This window comes from Gymnoscopelus braueri (assembly GCF_963280865.1).
Source record: "Gymnoscopelus braueri genome assembly, chromosome: 7".
NCBI lineage: Eukaryota > Metazoa > Chordata > Actinopteri > Myctophiformes > Myctophidae > Gymnoscopelus > Gymnoscopelus braueri.
In genome coordinates this window covers 31,888,269-31,915,768 of record NC_137608.1, presented here as the reverse complement: position 1 = coordinate 31,915,768, position 27,500 = coordinate 31,888,269, and the positions used below count along the sequence as shown (strand labels likewise).

Sequence of the window (27,500 nt, the reverse complement as noted above, 5' to 3'; positions counted from 1 at the left end):
TGTAGTTTGGACTCTCTTGCAAGACATTGAAGGGCATTTGTTTGATGTTCTAACATTAATGACGCATTTTTTTTTAGAATAAGTGGTCTGAGATGGAGTGTAATTGGTAAAGCTGATTAAGTTTTCTCTCCAGTGGTCTGATTGTGCTCTGGTCTCATTGATGGTGGTGGCAGCAGGGTTCTGTGTATAATACAACACTGTATACAAGACTTCTGATATTGGAGTGCCACAGAGACACACACAAAAAAGAGTGGCAACTTTCACACACTTCCATTCTATTCCATTTTGTATCATTAAAGGTAGAGCCTCAGATATTTACATGGTCAAACTAGACAACAATATCAGTTGCTTCTTAAGACTAAATGATATGATAATTACTTAAAATGAGAAAAGTTGAGATGAAGAAGTGGAGGAAATTACTAGAAATTGCATAGTGTATTGACTGCACTTGGCATAATTCAAATACATAGCATTCAAAACCAACTATACTTGTAATGTTCTGGAATCCTCTCTACTGTTAACTGTGAAATTAAATATAGATGATATAAGTATCCTATTATGGAGGTTGGGTGAGTTTACAGGGTGCACTTCTTCCACTCCTGACATCACCACACGTTATTTACTGGATGATTTCTGAACGTTGAGGTGGGGTAGATATAGCTGTCCAAACGCTGACTAAAATAAATGTATATAACATATTTATCGTTTATGGGCATGCCAAATGTATCGGTACTGTTTTTCACATTTGAATTTCCAGCATTTAAAATGATCTGTTGCACTGTCTTTTAAAAGCTCAACAGTACACAGTAAAATCCTCAATGTTAATTTTACTCTTTACAAATGGATAAATGAACACTGAATATTTTATTGTGTGTGTATGTATGTACTGTATGTAAATGATCTCTTCTTTGTTTGCTTCACTGTATTGCATTAGCAAAGCTTATGGGTAAATAAAGGGACGTCATTCTACAGAATCTTCTCTGGAATGTCAGGTTCAGACAAAAAACTGGAAAAGTGCTAAGTTAATTGGGCTTCACTGGGAAACTGTATCATTACCTTGACTGCCTGATTAAGATGTGCTATGTTCAGTTTTGAAATGCCTGATTTACCAGTTTTCTTTTTGTATATTTTAATATAATTATAATATCAAAATCAGTAAGTATAGCAATAAGAAGGTTCTGAATCTTAGCAGTAAAACATAACATTTCCCAAACGGTGGAACAAAGTTGGTTGGCAGGGAGAGCTTATTTGAATGGTATTGTCCATTCCATGCTAGCTTTAATTTAAAAGCCACAATAATGGTGATTCTATTAAGCACTGTATAGTAACGAGACCCAGACCCAAGCTAATTTCCTCCAAATGAGAGTTTATGGCTGAGATAGCCACCAAATCACTGGAGTAGATCTTAATATGAGCATAAGGGTTGTCAAGGATAAGAGGGCATTATGCGTGTGTGTGTGTGTGTGTGTGTGTGTGTGTGTGTGTGTGTGTGTGTGTGTGTGTGTGTGTGTGTGTGTGTGTGTGTGTGTGTGTGTGTGTGTGTGTGTCTGTGTGTGTGTGTTTGTATGTGTGCGTGGGTGTGCTCGAGTTGCTCTGTGCGCTGCATCCAAAAGACAAAGGCTGGGGTCAGAGTTCAAACTAACAGCAGACCGGGCAGTCCAGGGTCAGACGACTCAGACTATAACTTGATCAACGAAGGCTGTTTATCTGGCGCCCCTATATCACTAGAGTACTCCCGCAGCACTAGTACCCCCATACCACTAGAGTACCCCGTACCACTAGAGTACCCCGCACCACTAGAGTACCCCATACCACTAGAGTACCCTGTACCACTAGAGTACCCATACCACTGGAGAATCTCCGTACCATCAGAGTACCCCGTACCACTAGAGTACCCATACCACTGGAGAATCTCCGTACCATCAGAGTACCCCGTACCACTAGATTACCCATACCACTGGAGAATCCCCGTACCACTGGAGAATTCCTGTATCACTAAAGTACTCCCGCACCATTAGTACCCCCATACGACTAGAGCTCCCGTACCACTAGGGTACCCCCTGTACCACTATAGTACCCTGGCCTGTACCACTAGAGTACCCGCAGTGCACCACTAGAGCCCTCGTACCACTAGAGTAGTGGTTCCCAAACTTTTTAGCTCAAGACCCAAAAGAGAAATTAGACATTTGTCCGGGGCCCAAACTAGTGAAAATAGCAGATCTACAAGCTCACAACGCGGTGCGAAGCGACTCATTTGCTTCTTAAACTTTTTATATATGGAAATGATTACATTTTTTCATTTTATTTATGCAATATGCAACTCTTTTGTAATCTTTTGAAATAATATTTATATTTTTAAATGTAGGAAACGTTGATATTTACTCATGACCCATAAAGATTGGTCCACGAGCCACAGATGGGTCCCGACCCACTGTTTGGGAAACAGTGCACTAGAGCACCCCCATACACTAGACTAGAGCCACCCTGCAGCACTAGAGCACCTCTGTCCGTACCACTTGACCGCCTCCGTACCACTAGAGCACCCCCTACTACAAAATCCCAGCACTGTCTATCTCTTCCTCTCATGGAAGACTTTCTCTTTCCAATGATTTAAGCAAACAAGTGAATGCGAAATTCAGTGATGTAAGCAGGTATAATTGCTTTTCAGCTCTTTACATACCGCCATGCTCCAAGGTCTCGAGTCCCAAGACCGGCAGGCAAACACGCTTGACAGACTGAAAGGGAGAGAGGCGCTCCCACAGTGGGTGGTGGTGGGGGTTGAGGGCCGACATGGAGCCAATGTCCCGTCTGATTACAGCCACAGGATTGGAGAGGCACGATAATCCTACACACACACACACACACACACACACACACACACACACACACACACACACACACACACACACACACACACACACACACACACGTGCACTAGGACACACACACACAAAGACACATGCACGTGCACAAGGACACACACATATGCGCACGGACACACACGCACAAAACTACTCGATCCAGATCATATCCGCTACCCCTGATCGCACTCCAGACCCCTTGTCTGGACAGGGGTACCCAGCGTAAGCATATCACTACCAGCAGGAGATCACTGAACACAAATCAGCTCTTCTGTTTGAAGTGTAGGTCACCACACATCCTGGCAGTGGCCCCTAACGGGTTGCCCCTCTAATTTGAAGCTAAAAGAATTCTTGTCTAATTCCATCCCTTTCTGGCTAACATTATTAATGTGTGCCAAATGAATTTCATTTTCATTATTTTGTTGAAAATCTTCAGCGAATGACATTGCCGTACGACAAAAAGGATGAATTTAGCTCAAGGAGTGCAGCAGGTTGCTCAAGAACCAAGAGGCAGGCCTGTTTCTCTGTCTCTACCCTTCAGTTCCCCTTGGCATCCCTTGGCATCCCCAGAGGCTTGTCTCTAGCCTTGTACAAGGATGTTTGCAAACAGGTCTGACAAGACCACTGCTGGGAGACAAACACAAACATCAATAGACAAACAAATGCAATGATACACATTTAGACCTGTACCCCCACTCCCAGCATCACCTTCTAAATTGTGCATGGATGTACACAAAAGCCTCTCAAAAACCTCCAATACAGTCTCGTCCTCCCCTCATGTTCCATTGTTTCCTGGTAGCATCATTGTTTTGCCCATGTCCCTCGCATTTCTGGGATCTTGTCTCATTACTAATAGATGGTGTCAGAAAGCCGCTGCCCCCGCTGTCTGACAAGGGCATTAGCATAAACACAGACTTCCTCTCAAAATCTGTTTGCACCGCAGTGTTGACCTTTAATAATGGATACCTAAATGTTTGCTACCTGTCCACTCAAGTGTGAGTGACTGTGTGAACATGTGTGTGTGTTGAAGACAGAGAGAAGAAAAGGGGAGTGAGACAGAACAGGAAGCACAAGTTCAAATCTATATCATTGTTTTTCTTTTGAGTCATTTTCTTTATTGACTTTTATTTTCAGGAGCATGAAGTTCTTATTTAATGATCATGCATATTATGTAAAGCATGATATGTTGATTCCTTTTAGTTGGACAGAACAAAAAATAAGGATGCCAACTTTTTTTGTCAACCCTGTCAGGGAGTCTTCAAAGACACCTGAATGATTCATTTTCTCCTCCTCTCTTCCTCCGAGACTGTTAAAAGGTCTGCAGGTATTTACATGGGTGTGATGTCTCCATCTCCACAACTTCACACTCACCCTCCCATCCAGCACAACATGCTTTTATTCTAATGCTTTTATTCTAATTCTCTCCATTAGTATTAATAACGTGGTGTGTGTGTGTGTGTGTGTGTGTGTGTGTGTGTGTGTGTGTGTGTGTGTGTGTGTGTGTGTGTGGGTGCGTGCGTGCGTGCGTGCGTGCGTGTGTGCGTGCGTGCGTGCGTGTGTGTGTGTGTGTGTGCACATGCGTGGGTGCGTGCGCGCGCATGTGTGTGTGTGTGTGTGTGTGTTTAGCATGCCATCTACTCATCAAAAATGTATAGGGCATCATCTCTGCCTCTAGCTATCTATGTTGTTGTTTTTCCCCTTCACTGACTCATTTTCTGTCTTCCGTTCTCTCTTTCATATGTTCTCTCTGCCGAGCCACACTGGTTCGTGTACATACACATCTGCATCTACAGATGCACTTCTTTGGTTATTGTTACTGTCAAAGTCGGCCCCTCCATCCATGGCACACCTGACATATACTGTATTATGCAAATATAACACCACAAGGCATTTCCATTATGTGCTAATATCACTCTCCACTGTCACCAAAGGCACTGCTCTGATCTGACAATGTGGCCAGAGTCCCTTTGTGTCACTTCTGTATTTGACTAGGGACGAATCCTCAAAATCCTTTATAATCCTTTTAGAAATACAATCAATGAAAACAGGAGTGAAATGTTTTACATTTCACTCAATACAGTCATAAGATTTATACACTAAATCTGATGATAATGACGATTAAGAAGCTAAAACAAAGCATACTTGACCCTATACTCTTTCAAGTTAAAATATGATTGCCAAGTTACCTCATCCCAAATGTATACTGTATTCCCCTTAATCCCTGTTCAAATGGCTTTGCAGACTCATATTTTACAAAAAACACCACCCATTTGGGCGAGGAAAGGAAAGGAAAAGAAAAGGAAGAACCCTCCCATTTTCAACCTTATCTTCATACTGTTTATCAAGTACAATTGGTCCTCACTAATGCTCATTATGAGATGCCACCATTTCTGTCTAATCACTCTGCGTGTCAGAGGTGGGCTGTGGACAGTTCAGAAACCTGCCTACCAGTAACATCATCGGTAGGCAGGTTTGGTCATTTCAAACACCTTTTTATTGATGCTAGAAAAATGGCTTATTTCAGCATACTAACTTTTCAGAGAGAGAATAGTTTCAAATCACTTGGAATCCCTGATGATGATATTGGTAGGCAGGTTTCTGAACTGTCCACAGCAGGCTCACCAATGAGACACAGAGTGAGTAGACGCAATGGTGCTATCTTATAATGAGCATTAGTGACGACCAATTATATGAAGCTAGGTTGAAAATGTGCTCCTTTAATGCTTCATGCTGGTAAAGTGACAGTAATAGTATGCAATAATAGGCTACACAATGCATACACAATAATATGTAACACAATGAGGGCTAATGGGGTCATTAAGGTCAATACAAGACAATCACCAATTTGGTGCTGTGCAAAACATTCAAGGTCACCATGACCAGGAGTTGAAGGGAAAATGAAGGACCAAACAAAAGTAGCCTAATAGATAACAGCATGTCTTCAAGATACTTTGCTATGAGGTATAAATAATTGTATTATCTAGAACTGGTTAGAATCCTTTGGTACAATTTGGAATAATTATGGAACCTGGAACATTGCATTAATGTGTTTGATGGTCCTGTTAACAGAATTTTGGTGTCAGCTGTTCTGGGGTAGGCCTATGTAGCCAAATTACTGCAGTCGGAGACTATGTTTTTGCCCCTCTCTGTCCGTCCGTGTGTGTCTCTGTCCGTCTATTTCTGAGCAGCAAATCTCCAGCACGTTGGATCGATCGGCATGAAAGTGTACACACACTCGCTGGAGGCCAGAGCAGAACCTCTGCCCCACATTTTTCCCATCGGCCTGTTATTAGCGCTACCTGATTTTTGGAAAACCCATTTTGCACAAAATGCCACAAGCACTGCTGGACCGATCGGTGAGAAACCTGAACACACTCCCAGTAAGCCCAGGAAGAACCTCCACCCCAAATTTTCCAAATCATGGTGCTTCCCTGTCATTTATGGTGCCTCCTATGGTGCTTCCTTGTCATCTATGGTGCCTCCTATGGGGCTTCCCTGTCATCTATGACTATGGTTCCTCCTATGGTGCTTCCTTGTCATCTATGGTGCCTCCTATGGTGCTTCCCTGTCATCTATGGTGCTTCCCTGTCATCTATGGTGCTTCCTATGGTGCTTCCCTGTCATCTATGGTGCTTCCTATGGTGCTTCCCAGTCTTCTATGGTGCTTCCCTGTGATTCCCTGCAGTTGCCCTTGATGCCCTGCCACCACTTTCCCTTGCCCTACGAATTGACTCAGTGGAGGAGCTGCAAGCCCATTTAAAACCTTAAAAATGAGACAAGCATCTGCAAAATAGCAGATCTACAGGCTCACAATGTGCCGTGTTGCGACGCATTGTGAGCTTGTGGATTGGCTATTTTCACTAGCTTGAGTGCCGGAGAGATATGAAATTTCAATATCATGTGACCATGTGATACTGACCATGATACTGACTGACATGATACTGACTGACATGATACTGACCATGATACTGACCATGATACAGACATGATACTGACCATGATACTGACCATACATGACTCTTATTTATTATGGCTTTCCATTAATTTATTATGCAGATTAGTCATATATTATGCACTTCATGCCTCCCCCTCTCCTCTCTCTTTTATGATATGACCCTCTAGCTATCTTTTAACTGCAATGAGCCTGCACAACTCAGAATTTCACCCACCTTACTTGTGATGTGACAATAAAGATGGATTCTGATTGATTCTGATGATACGGACATGATACTGACCTTGATACTGACATGATACTGACCATGATACCAGTGGTGTGTTCTAGGTTTTTTTCAGAGGGTATACGATAATTATTCCCTGCACGACATGTGCGATACGCTATCGGGTTTCCAATGGATGAAATGGTTATTAGACTGTATACGCTTTTCCCCCCAAAAAGATCTGCATTGTATACGGCGTATACAGCGTAACACAGTACAACAGACCACTGTATGATACTATTACTGACATGATACTATTACTAACCATGATTCTAACCATGATTCTGACCATGATACTGACATGATATTGACATGATACTGACATGATATAGACATTATACTAACCATGATTCTGACATGATACTGACCATAATACTGACATGATAGGCTACTGACATGATACTGATATGACCATGATACTGATGTGATACTGACCATGATACTGACATTATTGACCATAATACTGACATGATACTGAAGTGATAAGGACCATGATACTGACGTGATACTGACTATGATGGGGGGGGGGGAACTGGCACAAAAAGGTTGAGAAACACTGCTCTGCAGACTACAGGAATACGAATATGTTTACAATATGCTAAATCTGGCAGCATTCTGTACTTCAAACGAACTGTAACTTTTTTCCTGCTTGCAAACAAGTTCTTGATACAGCTCTGCTTATTTCCCCGTGGTGGAAAGCCTGGTGACGCGAGGTTAGCTCTGCTTTGAGTGCTGAAACTCCGCCTACTGAGAAATGGAATAGGATATTTGACAGGATCTTTGTTTACTTCACCCTTCGACGTGCATTGACATTTGTCTCGGATATTTTGCCATTTAAGTGTGCATGCTGATATAATTACTATATATATATATATATTATATTGATATATTACTACTATTAGCATGACATGAGTAGGCCTAATGTGTAAACGTGTCATGAACGTGTTCACGACGTGTAGCGCGCACACACAGCAGTCACATAGTTAAACTGGCAAGAAAACGTGTAATAATGTTGTAATAGTACTTGTCAGTAATTTTCATACACATTTTGTCTTACGAATTGAGCTCCCAAAAGATCAGCCCTTGTGCCGTGACATTGTCTCGCAATGCCGTGACCCGGATTCGAACCGGGGTTGCTGCGGCCACAACGCAGAGTACTAACCACTATACGATCACGGCGAGCTACCGGGGCCTGACAAAAATTGCTGCCAGGGAGTTTAGGGCTCTGAAATACTGATGTACATATTTACGCCACTAGGGGCTGTAAATGGTGTATGTATGTTGCCGTAGAAACGGAAGCATGCGTCACTGGAAGAATTTCTTTGATAGAAAGTTTGGTAACACGGGGAAAAAATAAAGAAAAATCTAAAACAGTTGAAACAGTGTTTGCATAAATGGCCAAGGATTTGGAGGATTATTTCAACATCGTGTATGAGGAACAGCATGCAATGTGAGTGTTTTGATTCATTTTGTCAGCTCTTTTTTTTAGGTGTGTGTATATGCGTGCATGCTAACCTACCACATCACTAAATCGATCAAATTGATTATTTGAAGATGTTTTTCTCCCTCCTGTGCTTGCCTTGCGTGTGAATAGACAGCCGTCTGCGGACGAGATGTATCTGATAACAAGGGCCACACGAATGTTGGACAAACGCAGAGAGATTACGGAGGTGGATAAGCAGCTCAAGGGGCACATAAAGGTGAGAACTAGTCTCATGACAGGTGGTGGAAAGTAACTAAGTACATTTACTTAAGTACTGTGTACTTAAGACTCTCATACCTGCGTGCCATTGGCAGGTATGAGAGTCTTAAGTACATAGTAGGATGGTCTGCCAACCTCAGACCGTCAGATAAGAGGAGACATACATGTCCCCCCCCAGGACATTTTTAACAGAGTAGATGTAATTTCCAGTGTTCTGGTGGATTTTGGGAGTTTGACACTTTATCAGGCTTTACTTATAGGATCCATTAAAAAGTTAAAAGTAGCAATAAAAGAGCCATATTTAATAATAACCACTAATTACTTAAAAGTGACTATCTCTTTCAAATTGTATTCAATTAATGTATCACTTAGATACATGGAGTGTATGTGTACACTGTAAATGGGACTTGAGTTTATCCAGACATAATATACATAAAGCGACAGTACAATTCTCTCAGAAAGAGAGTTTTTTTTGGGGTGTGTGTGCCAGAATCAAAGTGGCATGCAGAGAGAGAGAGAGAGAGAGAGAGAGAGAGAGAGAGAGAGAGAGAGAGAGAGAGAGAGAGAGAGAGAGAGAGAGAGAGAGAGAGAGAGAGAGAGACCCCACTCACACCTTCCAACAAAAAAAAACAATCAAATACTGCCATTGTGATATGCATATAAAAAACTCAAGGAACTAGCAAATTAACACGACTGGCCGTGGCTGTATATCAGTGAGGGGAGGTCTTATATGGGCCTTTGACACATGGGTTGCCAGTGCCACACAAAAAAGCTGGAATCCCCCAAAACAGGAGATTAACAGGAGAGAGAGAAAAAGGAAGAACAGGAATCGTCCAGGAGAAATGGTCAAATAACAGGAGTCTCCTGGTGAAAATAGGAGAGTTGGCGGTTATGAGTACAATTTTGTGGTATTTGTACTTTACTTGAGTATTTCCAATTTCCAATACTTCTACTCCACTACATCTCGGATTCAAATATTGTACTTCACTACAATTATTTGAAAACTTAGTTACTAGTTACTTTGCAGATATAAATTATAATATTATAAAACATACATTAACCACTTTAGCCCTATTGTATATAGGCTTACCTAGGCTATTTGAAAATGGCTGATCTACAAGCTCACAACTCCTCGCATCGCGAGACGTTGTGAGCTTGTAGATCTGCTATTTTTATTTTTATTTCAAACATTTTGTACTTTTACTTTTGGTGCTTTAAGTATATTTTGATGCCAATACATAAGTACTTTTACTCAAGTACATTTTGAATTCCTTTTACTTGTAACAGAGTATTTCTATATTGCAGTATTGATACTTTTACTTGAGTAAAAAATGTGAGTACTTTTTCCACCACTATTCCACCATCTTTTACATGCTATATGTTTGCCATTGTAAAAAAAGGAAAAGTTAATTAACTGTGTTCTGCATCAACATTCTGATGGTCTGTAGGAGTTTGAAATGAAAAGGAAGACTTTGCTAATACGCAGAGATGATGTGCTGATGAAGGAGGAAAGCCTGAAGGAATCACTTCTACACTTTGACAGATTTCTCAAGGTAGACAACTTTATGGTCCCATATAGGGGATAACAGGCCGGGGTAAGAGGAGCCACAGTCATCCCATGTTTCAAGGAACAAATAATGCAGTATGCAGTACCAATTGTAGGTTCACATTGATATTCACATTAAAGCAGTCATGTGATGGTTTGGATCATAGCCTATAATGTAGTGTAGTCAACTAGAACTAGAGTTAAAATTTATTTTTTTGCCAGACGAAGTAGATTTTACTGATCTCCTGAACATTCACACATAGTCAGGGGATATTAGCAGAAAGATTTCCAATCTTGGAATAAATTCCTTACCAAAAAAAATCTTCACCTATGTGTTTGTAAAGGTGTCTAGTAACACATCTCACAAAGACTGAAATTCAGTTTCCCTAGGAGAATTTTTGACAGCTGCTGAAAGTTGGGGTACCCACCATTTCCCTGCATTTCCATGCAGGGCAAAAAAAATCTAATTTTAATTCTGTTTTAAGTAGCATGTGAGGGGTCAAACTAGGGTGTTTTAAACGGCCATAGCCATCCTTGTCCAGGTATACTTTTTGTGTAAAAAGCCCATTGAGATTGGGCTGTTTTTAGCCCAAGGAGTGGTTTTGGTGCAAAACAAATGCTTGCAATGGATTCAGAATCATAAAAACACCCTAGTTTGACCCAGTGGTGGGTTCTACCGTCAGATGCTGTGTACGCCGTATACCTTGAGATTTTTTTTCGTCGCCACCGTACACCTTCATAAACTGTTCAAAACAGCGTTTTTTACATTTAATTCATTATAGACGCGCGCATGCCGTGCGTGTGGGAGACAGGGAATAAACATAGTATACCTTCATAAAAAAACTAGAACACAACACTGGTTTGACCCCTCACATGCTACTTAAAACAGAATTAAAATTAGATTTTTTTTGCCCTGCATGGAAATGCAGGGAAATGGTGGGTACCCCAACTTTCAGCAGCTGTCAAAAATTCTCCAAGGGAAACTGAATTTCAGTCTTTGTGAGATGTGTTACTAGACACCTTTACAAACACATTGGTGAAGATTTTTGGCAAGGAATTTATTTGCTAATATCCCCTGACTAACATCATCAGGTAGTGTTTATGCTTGTCTGGTGACAGCTCAGATGTGATATTTTTTTTGTGATATGTGTTTTCTTTTTGTTAATTGACAAAATCTTATTAGTTGAAGATTATAAAATGGGAACATAGGAGCTTTTTTTGTATGAACAACTTACCACACTGGGGGTAAGTTGTGTCAAACGAACACCCTTTTCATGTTTCTGGCCACTAAAATGCTAAATGTAAAAAATGGCTGAACTTATGGTACCCCGTTCACATACGCAGCTGTAGTGGATAATTGAGCTATCAGATTACCTTTTATCTCATCGTTCTTCCCCACTTGCAGGAGAACGATGCTAAACGTAACAGAAGTCTAAAGAAAGCTGGGAAAGAGAGGCAGATTGTGCTTCAAAAGGAGGCAGAGGCAGATGAACTGAAGGAGCAATGTCTTGCATTAGAGAACAGACTGAAGAAGTTACAGCACAGAGTACAGAGGAATACTCTGTACTGGACATTCCTAGAACAGGTTCTCAAAATGGCTAAGGTAATCTAATTATGTATGCACCTTTGACACTGCCACAAAATCTAAATTTTCATGCGGAAGTCAAACCTGGGACAACATCTCAAATTTTGTTGATTATTAATTATTATTATTTAATGTCCACGCCACGTGAGTGCTACAGTTTGAGGAGGTGTGGCAGTTGCTGGGTCGTTTTGAGACCCTTCGTGTCACCAGAGATCAGCTCCGTCAGAGGCAGAGGGAGGTTCAGGAGCAGACGGATAACCAGAGAGCAGTGCTGCAGAGATACACAGGCCAACAGAGCTGCCTGCTGCTGCAGAAGAACAACCTGCTGTCCCAACTACAGACACAGCTGGACCAGACACGCTTAGAAGCTCTCAGATGGGTATATAACCTGCTGAATGGGATAAAACATCAAATACTTAATTTAGCCAGGCCTCTTTTTTTTTGGTGTGTGTGTGTGTGTGTGTGTGTGTAATGAAAGTCAGTTGTTCCCTACAGGAAAATAAGTTGAATCACATCCAGAACACTGCAGCAAAGGAGACGCTGCTGCTGGGCCAAATCAAAATGGTGACCCTTAACCTTTACCAAATGACAGGTGGGCACATAGGGGAGAAAGAAAGTGTGACTGTAGATGACACCGAGACACAGTTGGATAAGGTGAGCATTTTCACAGCAAGGGTAAAATTCATGCTGATAAACTGGGTGTTCTGCTTTCGTGACTCCTCTAACTTTACCCTGTCAGACAAACGGGCGTCTCCGTCTAGGCTAAACAGCCAGAGTCTATCATTATAAAAAGTTCTCATCTGAACAGAATCTGCTCTCCTCAGATCCAGATGTTCATCCAGAACCAGAGTGGCATAGTGAATGACATCAACCATCCTCCCTCCAATCTGGGATCCCAGGTCAAATAAAAAGGAAAAACAGCGCTCCCAGCATTTTTCACTTTTGCATTTAGTAGTGCAGCTCTGAATCTGTTCTTGAGAGATTATCCTCCCTCAGACACAACGGTGGATTTAAGATAAGAACAAGACAATACCAACAGCCCATAACAACTGCAGTGGATTGTTTAGTAGACTGCATAAAACCGAATATATTGCCAGATCTTTTTTATTTTAACTGAAATTAATGAAGGAATGGTCTATGGGAAATAGATCAATCAAAAATAATACAGAATAGCTGTACTGCCACTCTGTGGCCAATGCAGAGAATAGCAACCTGAATGCCATACAATAAAGTGAACAGTGCCATATATGCCAAATACCATATATTTTTTAAATAATGAAATGTATTCTGTGGAAAATATTGAAAAATATGTCATTGCTTTTCGGTAGGCTATTTCATCATGTGTATTTGGTCATTATTTTCAGCAATGTAACACTGTATTTTAAAATAATAAGTATTGTAATCTACGTCTCCTAATGTACATCCTGAGAGTGTAAGAAAATAAACAGTGGCAAGATTTGTTCATAAAAGAGATGTTTCTTTTTTGATATCTGAATGACAAACACATACAACAGGAGATGGAACACAAGTATAATATTTTCAATAGCCTCTCTGTCTTTCACTTTTTCATTATTTTGGGTGAGCAACATGGTCGTACGTCCAAATACAAATTGGGCTTCATTAATGTTCTGAAAGGGAGCCTTTGCCAAACACTTCAGCATCAGGGTTGTGAGATGAAACTATTTGCCTTTCTTGGCTTTGCCCTTCTTGCCCTTCTTGCTTTTCGCCTTCTTGCTCTTGCCCTTCATGCTCTTGCGGACGCGGAAGCCCCGCCACCAGGCCTGGATGACGACAGCAGCTCTGGTGTTGAACTCCAGGTCTCTCTCCTCCTCCTGGATCCTCTCCTCTGCCAGCAGGTGCTCCTCCTGGATCTGGCTGTACTCTACCTCCATGACAGCATAGGCCTCCTGCAGCTGCCTCAGCTCCTCTTTCTCCTCCTCATAGATGGCTTCCATCTCCTCCAGCTCCACCTGAGTGGAGGGGGACGGTATTGAAATGAATGGAATGAGAAAGCCATTGAGGAGAGGAGAATACTGTAGTGATTGGATACCTCTGTCCGGACAAAGACAGTAGGTTTTGACAAATATACATGTAGGCCATGTTAAAAGTCCAGTGTTAATCAGGATTCACACTGCAGGTATTCCATTCAAGAGTGGTCCTGTATCATGTTTACAGTCAGGATAAACTCACATTTCATTCAAACCCTGAATATGATAGTTTTGGTATTTTAGAACCCACAGGAATTCATGGATTACACTTTTGTTTTTGCTGCTTGTGCAAGTTATTTATAATGTTCTGGATATTATGTTAATCAATGCAGAGGTGTTTGTGATCAGGAAATCCCATTACTTTAACAGATTACTTTAATCAGCTCAGCACTGAACCTGTACCTGCTTCTCTCCCATGTCAGCATCATACTTCTTAATCCTGTTTTCTATCTCTGTTTCCAACTTGTATTTTTTCTGCCGGGGACAAAAATAGAATAGATAGCTTTACAGCAAATAAATGTTGTGGTCCACAAGGTAGCAAACATTTTAAAGCTGAAAGTTTAGGTATAATTGTACATATTAGGTGCACCTTGCGAAGTGCAGATTCTGCCTCCTTGTTCTCAAGGATAAGATTGTTAAGCTGGACTGTAAATTGATTGACCTCCTGCTGCAATCGAGTCTGTTTCCCCTCTGAAGCCTTAACATCTGATTGGCTTTGCTTCTCTGCATCCTGCTGTGTACGCGACACAAAGTCCTCTGAGAGCTTTTCCATCTGGTGCAGAGAACTTTTCAATTTCTTGATCACATCATTTTTCTTAGAAATCTGGTTGACAAACAGGAAAAAGGTAGGGAAATAGTGGACATAATTTGTCCAAAGAAATTGGCCATGAGTTTTCTTCAAAGGTTAGAGCTGTAAATATCACATACTTTGTTACCCTCTTATAAGTAAAAGACTGCCATTAGCCTAGTAGCTATACAATTATAATTAAACATGTTGTCTCACCGCTGCATCTCTGTCCTTCGTGACTGCTGCTACTTCTGTTTCTAGTGAAGCCACCAGCTCCATGTTCTTGCCATGGCGCACAGACAGCTCTTGCAAATAGCGGCCCCGTGCTTGTTCCTCAGTAGGACTGGTGAGCAGCTTCTCCAGTACAACCACATGGAGCTCCCTTAGTCCTCCAATTAGACATTGCATGTTCTTACTCATCCCACTTGCCATATCTGCTTCTGTCCTCAAAATACGGATGGCAGTTGGATGGGCTCGGAATAGTCTCAACACGCTCCTCAAGGACATCTGGAAATCCCTCTCAAGCTGAGCTTTCTCTCTCCCCCCTGCTGCTCCCCCAATTTCTCTCTCCTCTTCCTTACCTGACCCCTGCTTTAGATGTTCCAGCCTTTCCAGACTCTTCTCTAAGACTTGATGCTCTCTCAGTGCCTCAGTCAGCCCCTTATCTAGCCTACTAGACAGAGTTTCTAGGTGAACCAACACAGCAGGCAGCATGGCTACTAACTCCACTCCACCGATGCAGTCTTCTATAACACCAGATATTTGCTGTGTCTCTAGAGAAGACAATTTCTTCTGTAGAGGGTCAAGGATCTTTTGGGAGTCTTCCGGGAGTCTCTTGGACCTTGGCTGGGGAGTGGAGGACAACATCTGAAGACTGGCATCCACTGCCACCAAAGTTGACACCTCTGCAGACATGCTGTCATTGGAAGATTAGAATTAACTTTTAGTTTTATTGTATTTATTTATTTCACATTACTCATTGTGGCACCATTGTATAGGTAATTTACACATGACTAACTTGTTAAAGCTGGAAAGGTAAGCACACCTTACCTCAAGTTTAGACTTTAGGCTAGAGTAGACGACGCTTTGACAATATCTGAAGCACTGACAATAGTTTTAGTGTTAGGCTTATTTAGCTGCCTGAGAGTGTCTAACAAAAAACAGACAAAACAGTGCTTGTAAATAATATTAAGCGTGATAGTCACTTCCCCTGCCGTTGGCCTCAGTGTACTTGTCTTGTGTTGCCAACACAGTATCTCGTATGTTTTTGTTTTTAGTTTTAGTCTCGGTTGCTAAGATACCGTCTCCGCGCTACAGGGTCAGTATAGAGTTAAAAATAGGTCAGTGTACCTCCCGGGCCAGATGCCAAATCACGTTAATCTAATTACTCAGCGGTTTTTTATCTAACAATTTAATTTAATTTTTAAAGTTGATTTTTAATTGTATCCAGATGATAGTGTATGCTTAAGTTGGGAGCCTGGTAGTTCATTTATTTTTTTGTGAGAGAGGAACATGTACATGATGGTTCTAGGATCATTGCTATTTCACAGAAATCTGATTATGATAAGCAAAACCTTCTTGAAATTTGCATTCGGGAATCTTGATTCTGTCATAACTTAACTTGCCTTTCAAAATAAGAGTTTATATTATTTACTGTGGAACGTGGATGCTTCAAAAGTTTTGTTATTACAATCACAACACACAAAAGCATGTGTGCATGGTCAGTATCATGTCAGTATCATGACCAGGTCAGTATCATATTAGCATCATTACAGTATCGTACTTGTTGTCATGTCAGTATCATGACCAGGTCAGTGTCATGTCAGTATCATGCTCAGTAAAAAGGAAGAAAAACTATTGCACACTCTGGCTCCATACAAAGTGATTTATTTGATTGACGTTACTGCCTTTTGGCCTTCCTCAGAAGCGACAAAGCAGTATCATGGTCGGTATCATGTCAGTATCATGACAGTATTATGGTCAGTGTCGTCATGTCAGTATCATGTCAGTATCAATGGTGATCAATGATCAAATAAAAAGGTATTAGAGATCGATTGAATTTATAATTATAACCCCTGTATAGGCTACCAACCAAGGTATGAACAGGACCAGAGGAAAGGGTAGAAGGAATTCAACTACAGAGTTCATGCTAGTCCATTAGTCCAATAATTTTTACTGGACAGTGTTATATAGACCTCTATTTACAAAGCTGTTTCTGTTTAAACCGGTTTCTTTGTTCTTGGTTTATAAATAACATAACATCAAACAACTGCATCCATTTCAATTTTCATTGTTGAGTTTTTCTTTCTTTCTTTTTTAAAGCAATCACTTTTATTTTCATTTGGATCCATAAACAAAAATAGGGAAAACTAACATGTTAGTCGCATACATTAAACAGTGGACTATTTTGATCCTGCACTTCAGCTTTCATTTTTCTAATTCTATGCAATGTTCCACCTTTTATTTTGAAAATTCAACTGCCGTGAATTGCTTTGGTGTCGCAAAAGTTTGTTGATGAAACAGTGTAGTCCAGAGTGTGTGTGTGTTGATGTCGTTATTTGCATTGCGAACTTATATTATTTGGGTTACGGTGAGATCGCAATATTTTTGTACTTCACTTTCGATTAAACGTTTGGAAAAATCCTGACAAGCAGCTAAAAACGCCTGTGTTGTGTTTGTTCTGTGATGTGATGATGTGGTGTGATGGTCGTTATGGGCGCAGAGAGAGACGCAGCAGGAGTTGTGCCGTGAATGACAGTGGGTCGATGACAGATGTCATCTCCTCAAGACCAAAGACACAAACCGAAACAAACAAGCTCCCCCGCTGGTCAGACTAGCTTTATCTAGGTTTTGCATCACACACAAGCAGAAAGACATCTCGCTAACTAGTTGTTATCCTTAGATAGCGGTTTCTGTACAAACGTACAAAAGTTGCTCGCATGCTAGCAACTAATTAGCTATTAGCGAAGAAGAGTGCGCACTCAAGATGTCATGTCCTGCTACGGTTAGCACGGGAGTTTGTACCGTTATCTAGTTAGAAAACTCAAGCTATCTGCCTAAATACAGCGATATATATATAACGCTGCAGAGGCAAAGTGGCATTTTAGGAGATCGCGGTGGCTTTTTACGTGTGCTGTTGAAGAATGGAGACGGATGACGATGTGCCTCTCATCTTAAACTGGGACGACGACAACAGCGGTTTGCTTAGCGACGACACAGAGAGGGGAGATGAGAGTAAGTTTTACTGTCTGGCATTGTAGTCTCATTCTAACACTGCTGGCTGGCTGGCTGCCTGCCTGCTGCACTCATGATCCAAACAACAAAACAAAAAAACACGTGAATAAAGACTGACTTGTTTGTCAGAAACCTGTAATATTCATTCATGTATAACTTTGTTTCCCAGTTGAAGTTCATTGTATCTGATTAAAGTGAATATAAATGAGAATTATACTTTTGTTTTTTTAAATCTCCACAATGCTTGTTGGGAATTTGTGTATGTCAGTCAGTGTATTTTGTGATAGTAGTATATTGTATATTGTTGCATGCCTGCCTACATACCAGAGGTGTGCCACCCCATGCTGTCGTAGGAGATGATGTTGAAAGCCTCCCTCTGAGGATGTGATGCTGGTTGCCAGGTGCAATCAGGGAACACTGTTGTTTTGAAAGGGAAAATAGAAATGTCCATAATTCTGAGATCACGTGTCCGTGTGTCATGTGTCCACTCTATGTTGTAATCCTGCTGCCTTTGTATCCCTCACATATACACTACAAACTGACCCGTGCAGGAAAGTGCAGGCTCAGCAGTGTGTATGAGTGGCCCCATTACCCCATGCTCATCATGGGCAGCATTTGTGGTGTGTGTGTGTCAATGTCTGCAGTCTCTGGTCAACTCTCGGGCTCGCTGAGCATGTGTGTGTGAGACCAGACCTCCATACCACAACTGTGTCTTGTTTTCCTGCTCTGCAAGTGAACAGGAAGAGGAGATCTCTCCTTTCCCCCCAGGATATCAGGGAGTGGGAACTTCCCTGAGACAGGGAGGATTGATCAGTGTGTTCTTGCTGGCTGCTGCTGTGGGAGTTCTCTGGAGACAGGGAGGGAGTATGAACACTGACAGAGGGAAAAATAAGTCACCATTTGGACAGCACAGTTCAATCTAGGATGGTTCTCACTGGCTAGGGAGAAAGTGTGGTGTTTGGTTTCTTTGTTGTTGAACGCTGGCCATCGTTCTGAAAAGGAAAAGAAGAATAAAGGATTTTTACTGAGAACCAGTCACCATAGACAAGTGTGTTTGTTTTGGAAGAGCGGGCTCAGGGCCTGACCTCACTGTGTTATTGACTGGCAGCAACAAACGCATTATTGTTCTCAAACAAATGATGGGTTGGAATAGCGCACAGCGGATAGTGGCTTTGCTCCTGTCGGAATAACAGCTAGTCAGTCCTCAGTTGGACTAGAGTTTGATCTTTACTGAGGCTGATTCAGTTGCTGTCATACAGGAATATACCACAGCTGACTTCCAGGGACCAATCTTTACCTTTTCTATTCTGTTCTTCTCCTACATGTTTTAATTTCTATTCTAAGGATTACTGCCTGGGGCAGCAACGTGACATGAATGTGGCGAGAGGACACTGACAGACTCATTCCGATTGAAACGTGTACTGACCACGGAAACATGTGGACTAGTTGTTTGGCGAAGACATAATGGACTGCAATATCTTCCTTGAACATACAGATGGAAACTGGAGGTGTTGAACTGGAGTTGATTTAATATATTTTCCTTTTTTTTTTATTATGTCCAGTCGCTTAAGATAAAAGTGGCCTCTTTATGGAATTTGTGGAACTAAATTACAGTGTTATATGCCTACTTCCTCTTGTGTGTTGAAACTGAAAGAGCCATAAATAGATTAATAGATCTTCCTCGTCTAGTCAATACACTTCACCACATTCTGTTGGCATCAGCTAAGGAAGGGTGCTGTGTTGAGTGAGTCTAGCACTCAGATAAAAATTTACTATATAATATTTACAGGCAGCACAGGGTTCAACGTTCAAACTCCACTGCAGTGGCAGTTGGTAACTTTTGGAGGTAATGTGACAGTTCTGTTATTCCTCCATTGCTGGCATCATGATCTGCAACCCAACTTGCTGTTTGAAAAACATGTTGTTTTCTAGCAGGAGAAACTATTTGTGAAAGAAGTAGTTCACAAGAAGACTCTAATTATCAGTGGCAACACCGGTGGCTGTTTTCTGGAAAGGACATCAGTGTTGAGTGGAATGCTTTCCTGTCTGTATCCTCGGGGGGGTGTGAACACTGGAGCTGGACCTGTGGACTGTGAATGACACACACATTGTCCGTGGTGGACTTCGGGGGACTGTAATACGTTCACATATGCTGAGACAAATCACATCCAGGCTGAGCCATGGAGTGCTTGTCTGAGCAAACACAAACAGCTGAACAGCATCAGAGTCAGATCCATGAGGAGAGTCCAGTTGTAATCAACTCTTATATCCTACACTTAGAACTAGACTGCATCGGTAGGCACGCACCCTTGAATATGTGTGTGTCTGTAGAGTTTGTCTACAGTATGTCTCTAATAATGAAGTAACTTTATTCACAACGATTGCCAAAATTTTAGATTTTCTGTATAAATAGGGACTATTATACTACAGCCTATAGTTACAGTGATGCTCATATATCAATCTATACATACAGTACATACGTCTGTGTGTGTGTGTGTGTGTGTGTGTGGTGTGTGTGTGTGTGTGTGTGTGTGTGTATATATATATATATATATATATACATATATATATCTCACACACACACAGTATGTGACAACACATACTGTATATGTATATAGTAGACACTTTGTTCTTATTTTCTAGATGGAGGTGGCAATTACGATATAATAAACAATGCAGTGATTCCAACGCCTGGCCCACAAAACTGCAGAGCCCAAAATGCATCATTACAACACAGCTGGGAGATGAACTACCAAGAGGCAGCTATCTATTTACAGGTATTCACAAGCACTGGACTGTCCCATCTTTTTTTTTGTTATTAAAGTAACTAAATAGTAGAACCTCCATAACTAGTAGCCTTTAGCTCATGTGATCATATGATAATGTTTTTTATTATATCCTCTGGACTTTGTACCTTTTAATAGAGCCCATTCTGCTCTGTTGCAGCTGCAAGTGACAGTGTTTAAATAGAAAATCCCAAGACAAATGTTGCTTATGTCTGCGGCTGCTTCTTATATGTAGGCCTGTCACAATTATTACATGATTGCAATTATTTAAGATAATCACAATAATTTTGCATAATCGTCATAAACGTTTCCATGTTGAAACATTTTCATACATATTCAAAAAGCTTGTAGATCTGCTATGCTTGCTATGCTTTCCACATTTTTTTAGCAATTTTGAAAGTATAAAGTTATTAAATGTCAGTCATTTCTTTGTATATTTATTTTATTTGCCATAACTGTCCTGTGTAAAAGCATCGCAATTATTTGTGCGATAAATTATCGTCACCTAAAATGTCATGATCGTGACACAGCCCTACCTCATTATGCTCTCTACTGTATGTACTGTGTGTGTAGGAAGGGGAAAACAATGATAAGTTCTTCACCCACCCTCGGAACCCCAAGGCGCTGGCAGCATACCTGTTTGCTCACAACCACCTGTTCTACATGATGGAGCTGCTGACAGGTGTGCTGCTGATGGTGCTGTCGCTGTGCGAGGCTCCCGCTGTGCCATCGCTTCGCCTGGACGTCTATGTAAGTGGACACACATTTGCACATCGTCGCTTTCGGGTGTAAACCTTTGTTTGTCCAAAACTGTTACTTTTCAGAAAATGGAAAAAATTAACTGTGTTCCAATATGAATCCAATATGGTTATTTTAATCACAAGTTCTTGTTAATACTTGCATTGGTTAAATATTTATAAAACACACAGACAGACTTAAGCACTTTCCCTTTCACTTAAAAATGTTTTAAAAAATAGCAGATCTATAAGCTCACAATGTGTTGCATTGTGACATGTTGTGAGCTTGTAGATAATAAATGATAATGATAACTGTAGTCTATTTTTGTGTATGTCATGCTTCTTGTAGGTCCATGCCACTCTGGAGCTGTTAGCTTTGGTCATGGTGGCGTTTGAACTATGCATGAAGCTACGTTGGCTAGGCTTCCACACCTTCATACGACATAAGAGGACCATGGTGAAGGTAACGGATGCACCTCTGATACCTGAAGATGACATTAGGTAACAGTGTTAGGGTGTCCATGTGGTGCAGGGGTAAATGACCTGCTCACCACGTGGAGACGGATTTGATTCCTCCGTGGTGCCTCTGGCTTGGACGAGCACATCCACGGCGTGTTCGTGGTTTGGAAGCCTGCAGGGGAGGGCAATCTCTGCCACTGTACTAGTGATTTCTACTGGTTGGTCAAAGCACCAGGAAGCAGTGTGGATAGTATAGTAGGGATAGGGTGTTCCTCCTCATGCGTTATGCTCTCCTGTTGAAACAGGTCAGATTAAAAGAAGTGGGTGTATCAGAGGAGACAAGGTTGTCAAAATACCCCCCTATACCAAACAATAGGGTTTGGTAGTGACAGGGATTATAAACATGACAATGACTAAATTGGGGAAAAAATGTAAAAGAATGCGCAAGATATGTAATAATGTATAACTTTCTGAGTGATCTCATCTCTTTTCTCTGTGACATAGACATGCGTGTTGCTGCTACAGTTCGTTGAGGCCATTGTGGTTCTCATCAGACAGACATCTCACTTGCGTGTGACCAGAGCTCTCAGACCCATATTCCTGGTGGACTGCAGATATTGTGGTGCAGTGCGCAGGTTCATAACAATATATTCAACACCAGATGTATAATATATGCCGTATATATACACACACAAATCGCTGATCATTTTATAATTGGGCACTCTCATTAATGACAAGTCTGCTCCTTCCTTTTTCCAATTAGAAACTTGCGTCAGATCTTCCAGTCGCTCCCCCCTTTCATTGACATCCTCTTACTGCTACTCTTCTTCATGATTATATTTGCAATCTTGGGTAAGTGTCACGTCTTCTACTATGGCCTTCTGTCACTAAATACAGCAAAAAAAAATTGTAAGCTGGCACACTTTTGTTCTTCCGAGTTGATTTAACCATATTGACACAGTGAACATTTTGCTCTTACGTCATGACACGAGCAAAATTGCCACAGGGTGAATATGGTCAATTCATCATTGGACTGTCCGCTTTCAGCCATAGAGTACTGTACAGTTTTTCTGTTATTCTGTGTTTGTTTGACTATAGTCCATTGTCTCCTCTCAGGCTTCTGCCTCTTCTCTCCAAACACTGCTGACCCGGTACGTCTGATAGTTTAGTCTGGGTGACATTAGTTTGTTTGGGCTATGTTGTGTTATGTTATGTGTTTAGGGGTTTGGTTTCCATGCAAGTTGTGTCTCAGTTGTGGTCAAAGTTTCCTGATTTGAGTCCGCTCTTCTCCCCACAGTACTTCAACACTCTGGAGAACAGCATTGTCAGTCTCTTTGTACTGCTGACCACAGCAAAGTAAGCACAACAGAACACACTGTATTGTACATTGCCCTTTGCTCAGATGACATGCAAGCTATACGCATCATCTCCTTCCTACTTCCGTTGCTCAACTTTAATGTTTTCCATAGCACAAGTCTGTTTGGCCTGCTTCCAGATATTTTTTCTTTTTTTTTTGTAACCATTGCTGTTGTATAACTTTTGTCACTGGTTGAGAACAATCTTCCCTGTTTCCTGTAGCTTCCCTGATGTGATGATGCCAGCATACTCTAGAAATCGCTGGTCCTGTGTCTTCTTCATTGTTTACCTCTCCATAGAACTGTACTTCATCATGAACCTGGTACTGCACACAGCCTGCTCTCACTATCTTCAATGTTCTGATATCTAAACATCTGTAGATATAGTGTCAACAGTCCAACTCCAAACTTGAAACTATTACTACATTACAATGTCTCTGTTCCCTCCACAGCTCCTGGCAGTGGTGTTTGATACATTTAACGGCGTTGAAAAGATGAAGTTTAAATCTCTACTGCTTCACAAACGCTCAGCCATTGACCATGCCTTCCAGCTGCTTGTTAGCCGACAGGTATGCCCTCAGTTGTCCCTGTTTAATAACATCGACATGAATTCAAAAAGCAGTCATAGCTGTTGCATGCATCACCTGTTCATCGTATATTCCTCTGTGTGTGTGTGTGTGTGTGTGTGTGTGTGTGTGTGTGTGTGTGTGTGTGTGTGTGTGTGTGTGTGTGTGTGTGTGTGTGTGTGTGTGTGTGTGTGTGTGTGTGTGTGTGTGTGTGTGTGTGTGTGTGTGTGTGTGTTGTCACCAGAGGCCGATGGGTGTTTCTCTGAAGCAGTTTGATGGCCTAATGCGCTTCTACAGGCCGCGAATGTCCGCAAGAGACCGCTTTCTCACATTTAAAGCTCTCAACATCTCAGGGGCTCCAATGCTTAGGTACCAGCATTACACACAAGCTTCCTATTAAAGGAGCAGTAAGTGAGTTAAATAGCGTTATATTCTGATAAGTAATAGTAATTATTGCTATAGTTTCTTCAGTAACAGCCTCTTTAGTAAACTGCATATCCTGACCTGAAAATGCATTTTCAGGTCAGGATAGCCATTTTATCCAATCAGGAGACATAACTCATGCAGGATACAGGATAAACAAGTGAAATTGGGAGTGATAACAAAAATAAATGAGCAGGCAAAATTTAACCTGGAACACTTAAAATTTTAAGCTAATAAATGTCCCCAGTCCGTGAATCACTAGCCTCGCATTCAGGGTCTGGTGATGCTGTAGAAAGGCGAGGTTTTCTCGGTTGAAAATCTAACCGGCCCAATCGGGATTGGGATAATCGCCAAAGACTCCCACTTTGGCCATGCTGCACTGAGAGGGTTTTCAGATTGAATGATGGAATGAAACAAAATGAGAATTCAGGCTTAGTGTCAGGCTAGGGTACTCTCTCTCCTTCTGATTGGATAAAATTGGCAAGCCACCTGAACATTTATTTTCTGTTTATTAAAGAGCTGCTGGAGAAACGGGAAGACCCCTGTTACTGAACATATATAGCAATGATTACTATCAGAATATAGAGCTTTAACCTTTTCACAAAAAACATTTTGTTTTAACCCAAAAATATCACTTACACTACCTTTAAGTACTTTGTACTGTAGAGACCCCTGGTGGCTCAACCAAGTAAGCGGTTACCACTGAGTGTATGAATCGAATCCGGCCCTAAACTTTTATTCCTAGTTCTATCTCATTCTCTGCCCCTCTTTCTGTTACAGCCTAGATGACTTTTATAAGTTCTATGAGGTCATTGGCCTTAAATGGAAAGTAAGTTCAAATTAACTCAACCTGTTTAGATACACATTCCATTTTTCCACTATTCCATTCCCTGTGTGTCTGTGATTTTATTTGTCCGCAAAAATGGTTCTCTGTGTTTGATGGCCAGGCGCGACGAAGTGGAGAATACTGGTTTGATGACCTTCCACACACAACTTTCCTCATTTTCAAAGGTGAATTCTCGCTTCTTCTCGAATAATGTGAACATGTTCCTTTTCTACATTCCTCCGTCTGGGTCCCACTATCTGCAGTGATCACATATATATACTGTCTATATATTTCTTTATGCGTTCAATTTTAATAGGCATCAACCTTCTGGTGAAGTCAAAGGCCTTCCAATATGCTATGTGTGAGTGCATTCATTCATTATACTCAACATACCACTTTTTAAGCAATATGGAAAGATAGGGACATCAGGGTCAAAGTGGTTAATTTATATGCCTCTCTTCTCATACCTGCAGACGTGGTGGTGGCTGTTAATGGCGTGTGGATCCTTGTTGAGACATACATGCTAAATAGTAAGACCCTTCCAGCGACACTGATTTGATTGTGGTAGTCGAGAAGACTGTGTGGTTCTCCTGGCCTGTGACCTCTGTCTCTCCCTCTCCTCCTACAGCCGGATTTTCCTGGTCCAGAATTGTTCCATGGAGTTACATTGTCTTCCTCACCAGTGAGTATGCCTTGTCCTGTATCTCGCTCGCATACAGAAGCCATAATAGGGGGCTGTGTCCACAGAAAGCATTTTATGAGTGGAGGAGCGCTTTGGATATCATGTTCAGAGCGTTTATATGAATGCCTGCAATGTTAGAACCTATTAACCGTTGCTGTGCTCAAACGCCGTGTTATATCTGCCTTATTAGCGCAAATAGTCTAGCTGAAACAATTGTAAGCATGGACTTCTCATGGTTGTGGAAGCGATTCAATGTCAGGTTGTTTAAGACTGGGTTGTCAGACACAGCCCGGGGATCAAACGTGACATGGATGAGCGGCGCGCCTCTCGAAAAGTTGAAATATTTCTGCTTGGAGCGCTCCGCCAAAACAAGCTGGGCTCGAGAGCACTGAAACGCGATGCTTGCGCTGGGAAGAGGAGCACGTCTTTACCATGCCAGAAAGATGCTTTTTAAAAAAACACTTTTTGCGGACACGGCCCCATTATCAACATGTGACCTATGCTGGTCATCAGCATTTGTTAAGTACTTGACACACATCCCACACAGACTCCATCTCTGTTCACACCACTTTCTCTCCAGTTTATGGTGTGGAGGTGTTAATGAAAATAACAGGTTTGGGGCCGATTGCTTATTTCTGCTCCGGGTGGAATCTGTGAGTACTGCCCTCTCTCACGTGTGACATCTTTACAATACATCAAACCCAATTTCTACTGTGTTGTTTCCTAACTGCTGTTCTTCCTCAAACAAGGTTTGACTTCTCCGTGACTGTGTTTGCCTTCATGGGCTTGATTGCTCTTGCCTTCGACATGGAACCTTTCTACTTCATAGTAGTGCTCAGACCACTTCAGCTTCTCAGGTGGGCCTCAATCCAATGTCCTATTCATGTGCTCTGTTTTGCATATAGCTGTACTACTTATATGCATACTTCTCTCTTTCCCCTGCTCCCAGGTTGTTTAAGATAAAGCAGAGGTATCGTAATGTGTTGGACACCATGTTTGAGCTTTTCCCAGGATGGCAAGTCCTGGGCCTAACCCTGATCATCTTCTACTACTCCTTTGCCATTGTTGGGATGGAGTTCTTTGCTGATGTGATCTACCCAAACTGCTGCAAGTGAGTTGGCAACCCCCGTCAGACTCAGCACATATACGCATATGATTGCTGCTAGCATACATTTGTAATTGTTTGAAATGACTGAAATGACTGAAATGCATACAGCGGTACGCTTTACTTCTGATTTATTCCCACTTTCACTGGTGTTCCTCAACAGTATCTATGCCATTAACCCCAGCCCCCCCTTCTCCAAACAAAATAGTTTAACGATTGACTTCTACTAACTGTAGTCCTTATCCAATCAACCCCTCAGCACCAGTACAGTCGCAGACTCCTACAGACAAATCAACGTCACCATAGGCAACAAGACAGTGCTGGAGGAAGGCTACTATTATCTCAATAACTTCAACAACATTCTCAGCAGCTTTGGTAAACACCCTACTTGTTGCTGTTTTGTTATGCTATACATCTGGTTGGTGCTTTTAATCAGAGCATCACAGTACCACATGGGACACCCATGCTTGACTTAATAAGCCATGAAAGAAAAACTTTCCCCTTTTTCTCTTTACCTATAAATCTGTACATTTACCAAACTGACCATTTGCTTGTCTTATTTCTCTCTCTAGTGACACTGTTTGAACTGACAGTTAGTCAACAACTGGTACATCACCATGGTAAGATCAAGTCACCTATCC

General features: G+C 41.5%; 3 protein-coding genes across 6 annotated transcripts in view; 2 read left to right on the top strand and 1 right to left on the bottom strand.

Annotated features, from left to right (window-relative positions):
* Window positions 1-8,399: 8,399 nt before the first annotated feature.
* cfap73 (cilia and flagella associated protein 73) lies at window positions 8,400-13,471 on the top strand. The gene is made up of 7 exons (XM_080433326.1): window positions 8,400-8,528; window positions 8,673-8,778; window positions 10,229-10,333; window positions 11,732-11,929; window positions 12,069-12,290; window positions 12,407-12,565; window positions 12,736-13,471. Exons 1-7 carry the CDS (start codon window positions 8,473-8,475, stop codon window positions 12,817-12,819), a joined length of 930 nt encoding a protein of 309 aa, XP_080289452.1. The 5' UTR covers window positions 8,400-8,472; the 3' UTR covers window positions 12,820-13,471.
* Window positions 13,472-13,495: 24 nt separating this feature from the next.
* drc10 (dynein regulatory complex subunit 10) lies at window positions 13,496-18,361 on the bottom strand. Of its 4 annotated transcripts, none has more exons than XM_080433322.1 (5): window positions 18,245-18,361; window positions 14,903-15,602; window positions 14,489-14,722; window positions 14,302-14,373; window positions 13,496-13,881 (listed from the first exon to the last, which is right to left on the bottom strand). In XM_080433322.1, the coding sequence occupies exons 2-5, from the start codon at window positions 15,599-15,601 to the stop codon at window positions 13,591-13,593; spliced, it is 1,296 nt and encodes a 431-aa protein (XP_080289448.1). In that variant the 5' UTR covers window position 15,602; window positions 18,245-18,361; the 3' UTR covers window positions 13,496-13,590. The 4 variants fall into 4 exon arrangements, with proteins under 4 accessions (XP_080289448.1, XP_080289451.1, XP_080289449.1 ...); XM_080433325.1 differs by having other exon boundaries at window positions 13,526-13,881; window positions 14,561-14,722; XM_080433323.1 differs by lacking the exon at window positions 18,245-18,361 and adding an exon at window positions 17,144-17,192 and having other exon boundaries at window positions 13,526-13,881.
* Window positions 17,224-27,500, top strand: part of tpcn1 (two pore segment channel 1) — a 14,746-nt gene continuing 4,469 nt past the window's right edge. Inside the window, 22 exon segments of the mRNA XM_080433576.1 lie at window positions 17,224-17,920; window positions 20,564-20,697; window positions 21,280-21,456; window positions 21,793-21,906; window positions 22,407-22,537; window positions 22,666-22,754; window positions 23,019-23,053; window positions 23,200-23,258; window positions 23,481-23,580; window positions 23,710-23,826; window positions 24,068-24,192; window positions 25,027-25,075; window positions 25,194-25,257; window positions 25,389-25,433; window positions 25,546-25,602; window positions 25,701-25,754; window positions 26,335-26,407; window positions 26,504-26,611; window positions 26,704-26,865; window positions 27,119-27,234; window positions 27,432-27,454; window positions 27,456-27,479. Coding sequence (XP_080289702.1) covers window positions 17,830-17,920; window positions 20,564-20,697; window positions 21,280-21,456; window positions 21,793-21,906; window positions 22,407-22,537; window positions 22,666-22,754; window positions 23,019-23,053; window positions 23,200-23,258; window positions 23,481-23,580; window positions 23,710-23,826; window positions 24,068-24,192; window positions 25,027-25,075; window positions 25,194-25,257; window positions 25,389-25,433; window positions 25,546-25,602; window positions 25,701-25,754; window positions 26,335-26,407; window positions 26,504-26,611; window positions 26,704-26,865; window positions 27,119-27,234; window positions 27,432-27,454; window positions 27,456-27,479 — 1,947 coding nt within the window. The 5' untranslated portion in view covers window positions 17,224-17,829.

Bases quoted from the DNA above. Each gene is read 5' to 3' on its own strand.
- cfap73 (XM_080433326.1), top strand. From the start codon at position 8,473: ATGGCCAAGGATTTGGAGGATTATTTCAACATCGTGTATGAGGAACAG. The intron at 8,779-10,228 runs GTGAGAACTAGT...GATGGTCTGTAG, and splicing joins AGCTCAAGGGGCACATAAAG to GAGTTTGAAATGAAAAGGAA. The intron at 12,291-12,406 runs GTATATAACCTG...TGTTCCCTACAG, and splicing joins GCTTAGAAGCTCTCAGATGG to GAAAATAAGTTGAATCACAT.
- drc10 (XM_080433322.1), bottom strand. From the start codon at position 15,601: ATGTCTGCAGAGGTGTCAACTTTGGTGGCAGTGGATGCCAGTCTTCAG. The intron at 14,374-14,488 runs GTGCACCTAATA...TGTCCCCGGCAG, and splicing joins CAGAATCTGCACTTCGCAAG to AAAAAATACAAGTTGGAAAC. The intron at 13,882-14,301 runs GTACAGGTTCAG...CCCTCCACTCAG, and splicing joins CTGACATGGGAGAGAAGCAG to GTGGAGCTGGAGGAGATGGA.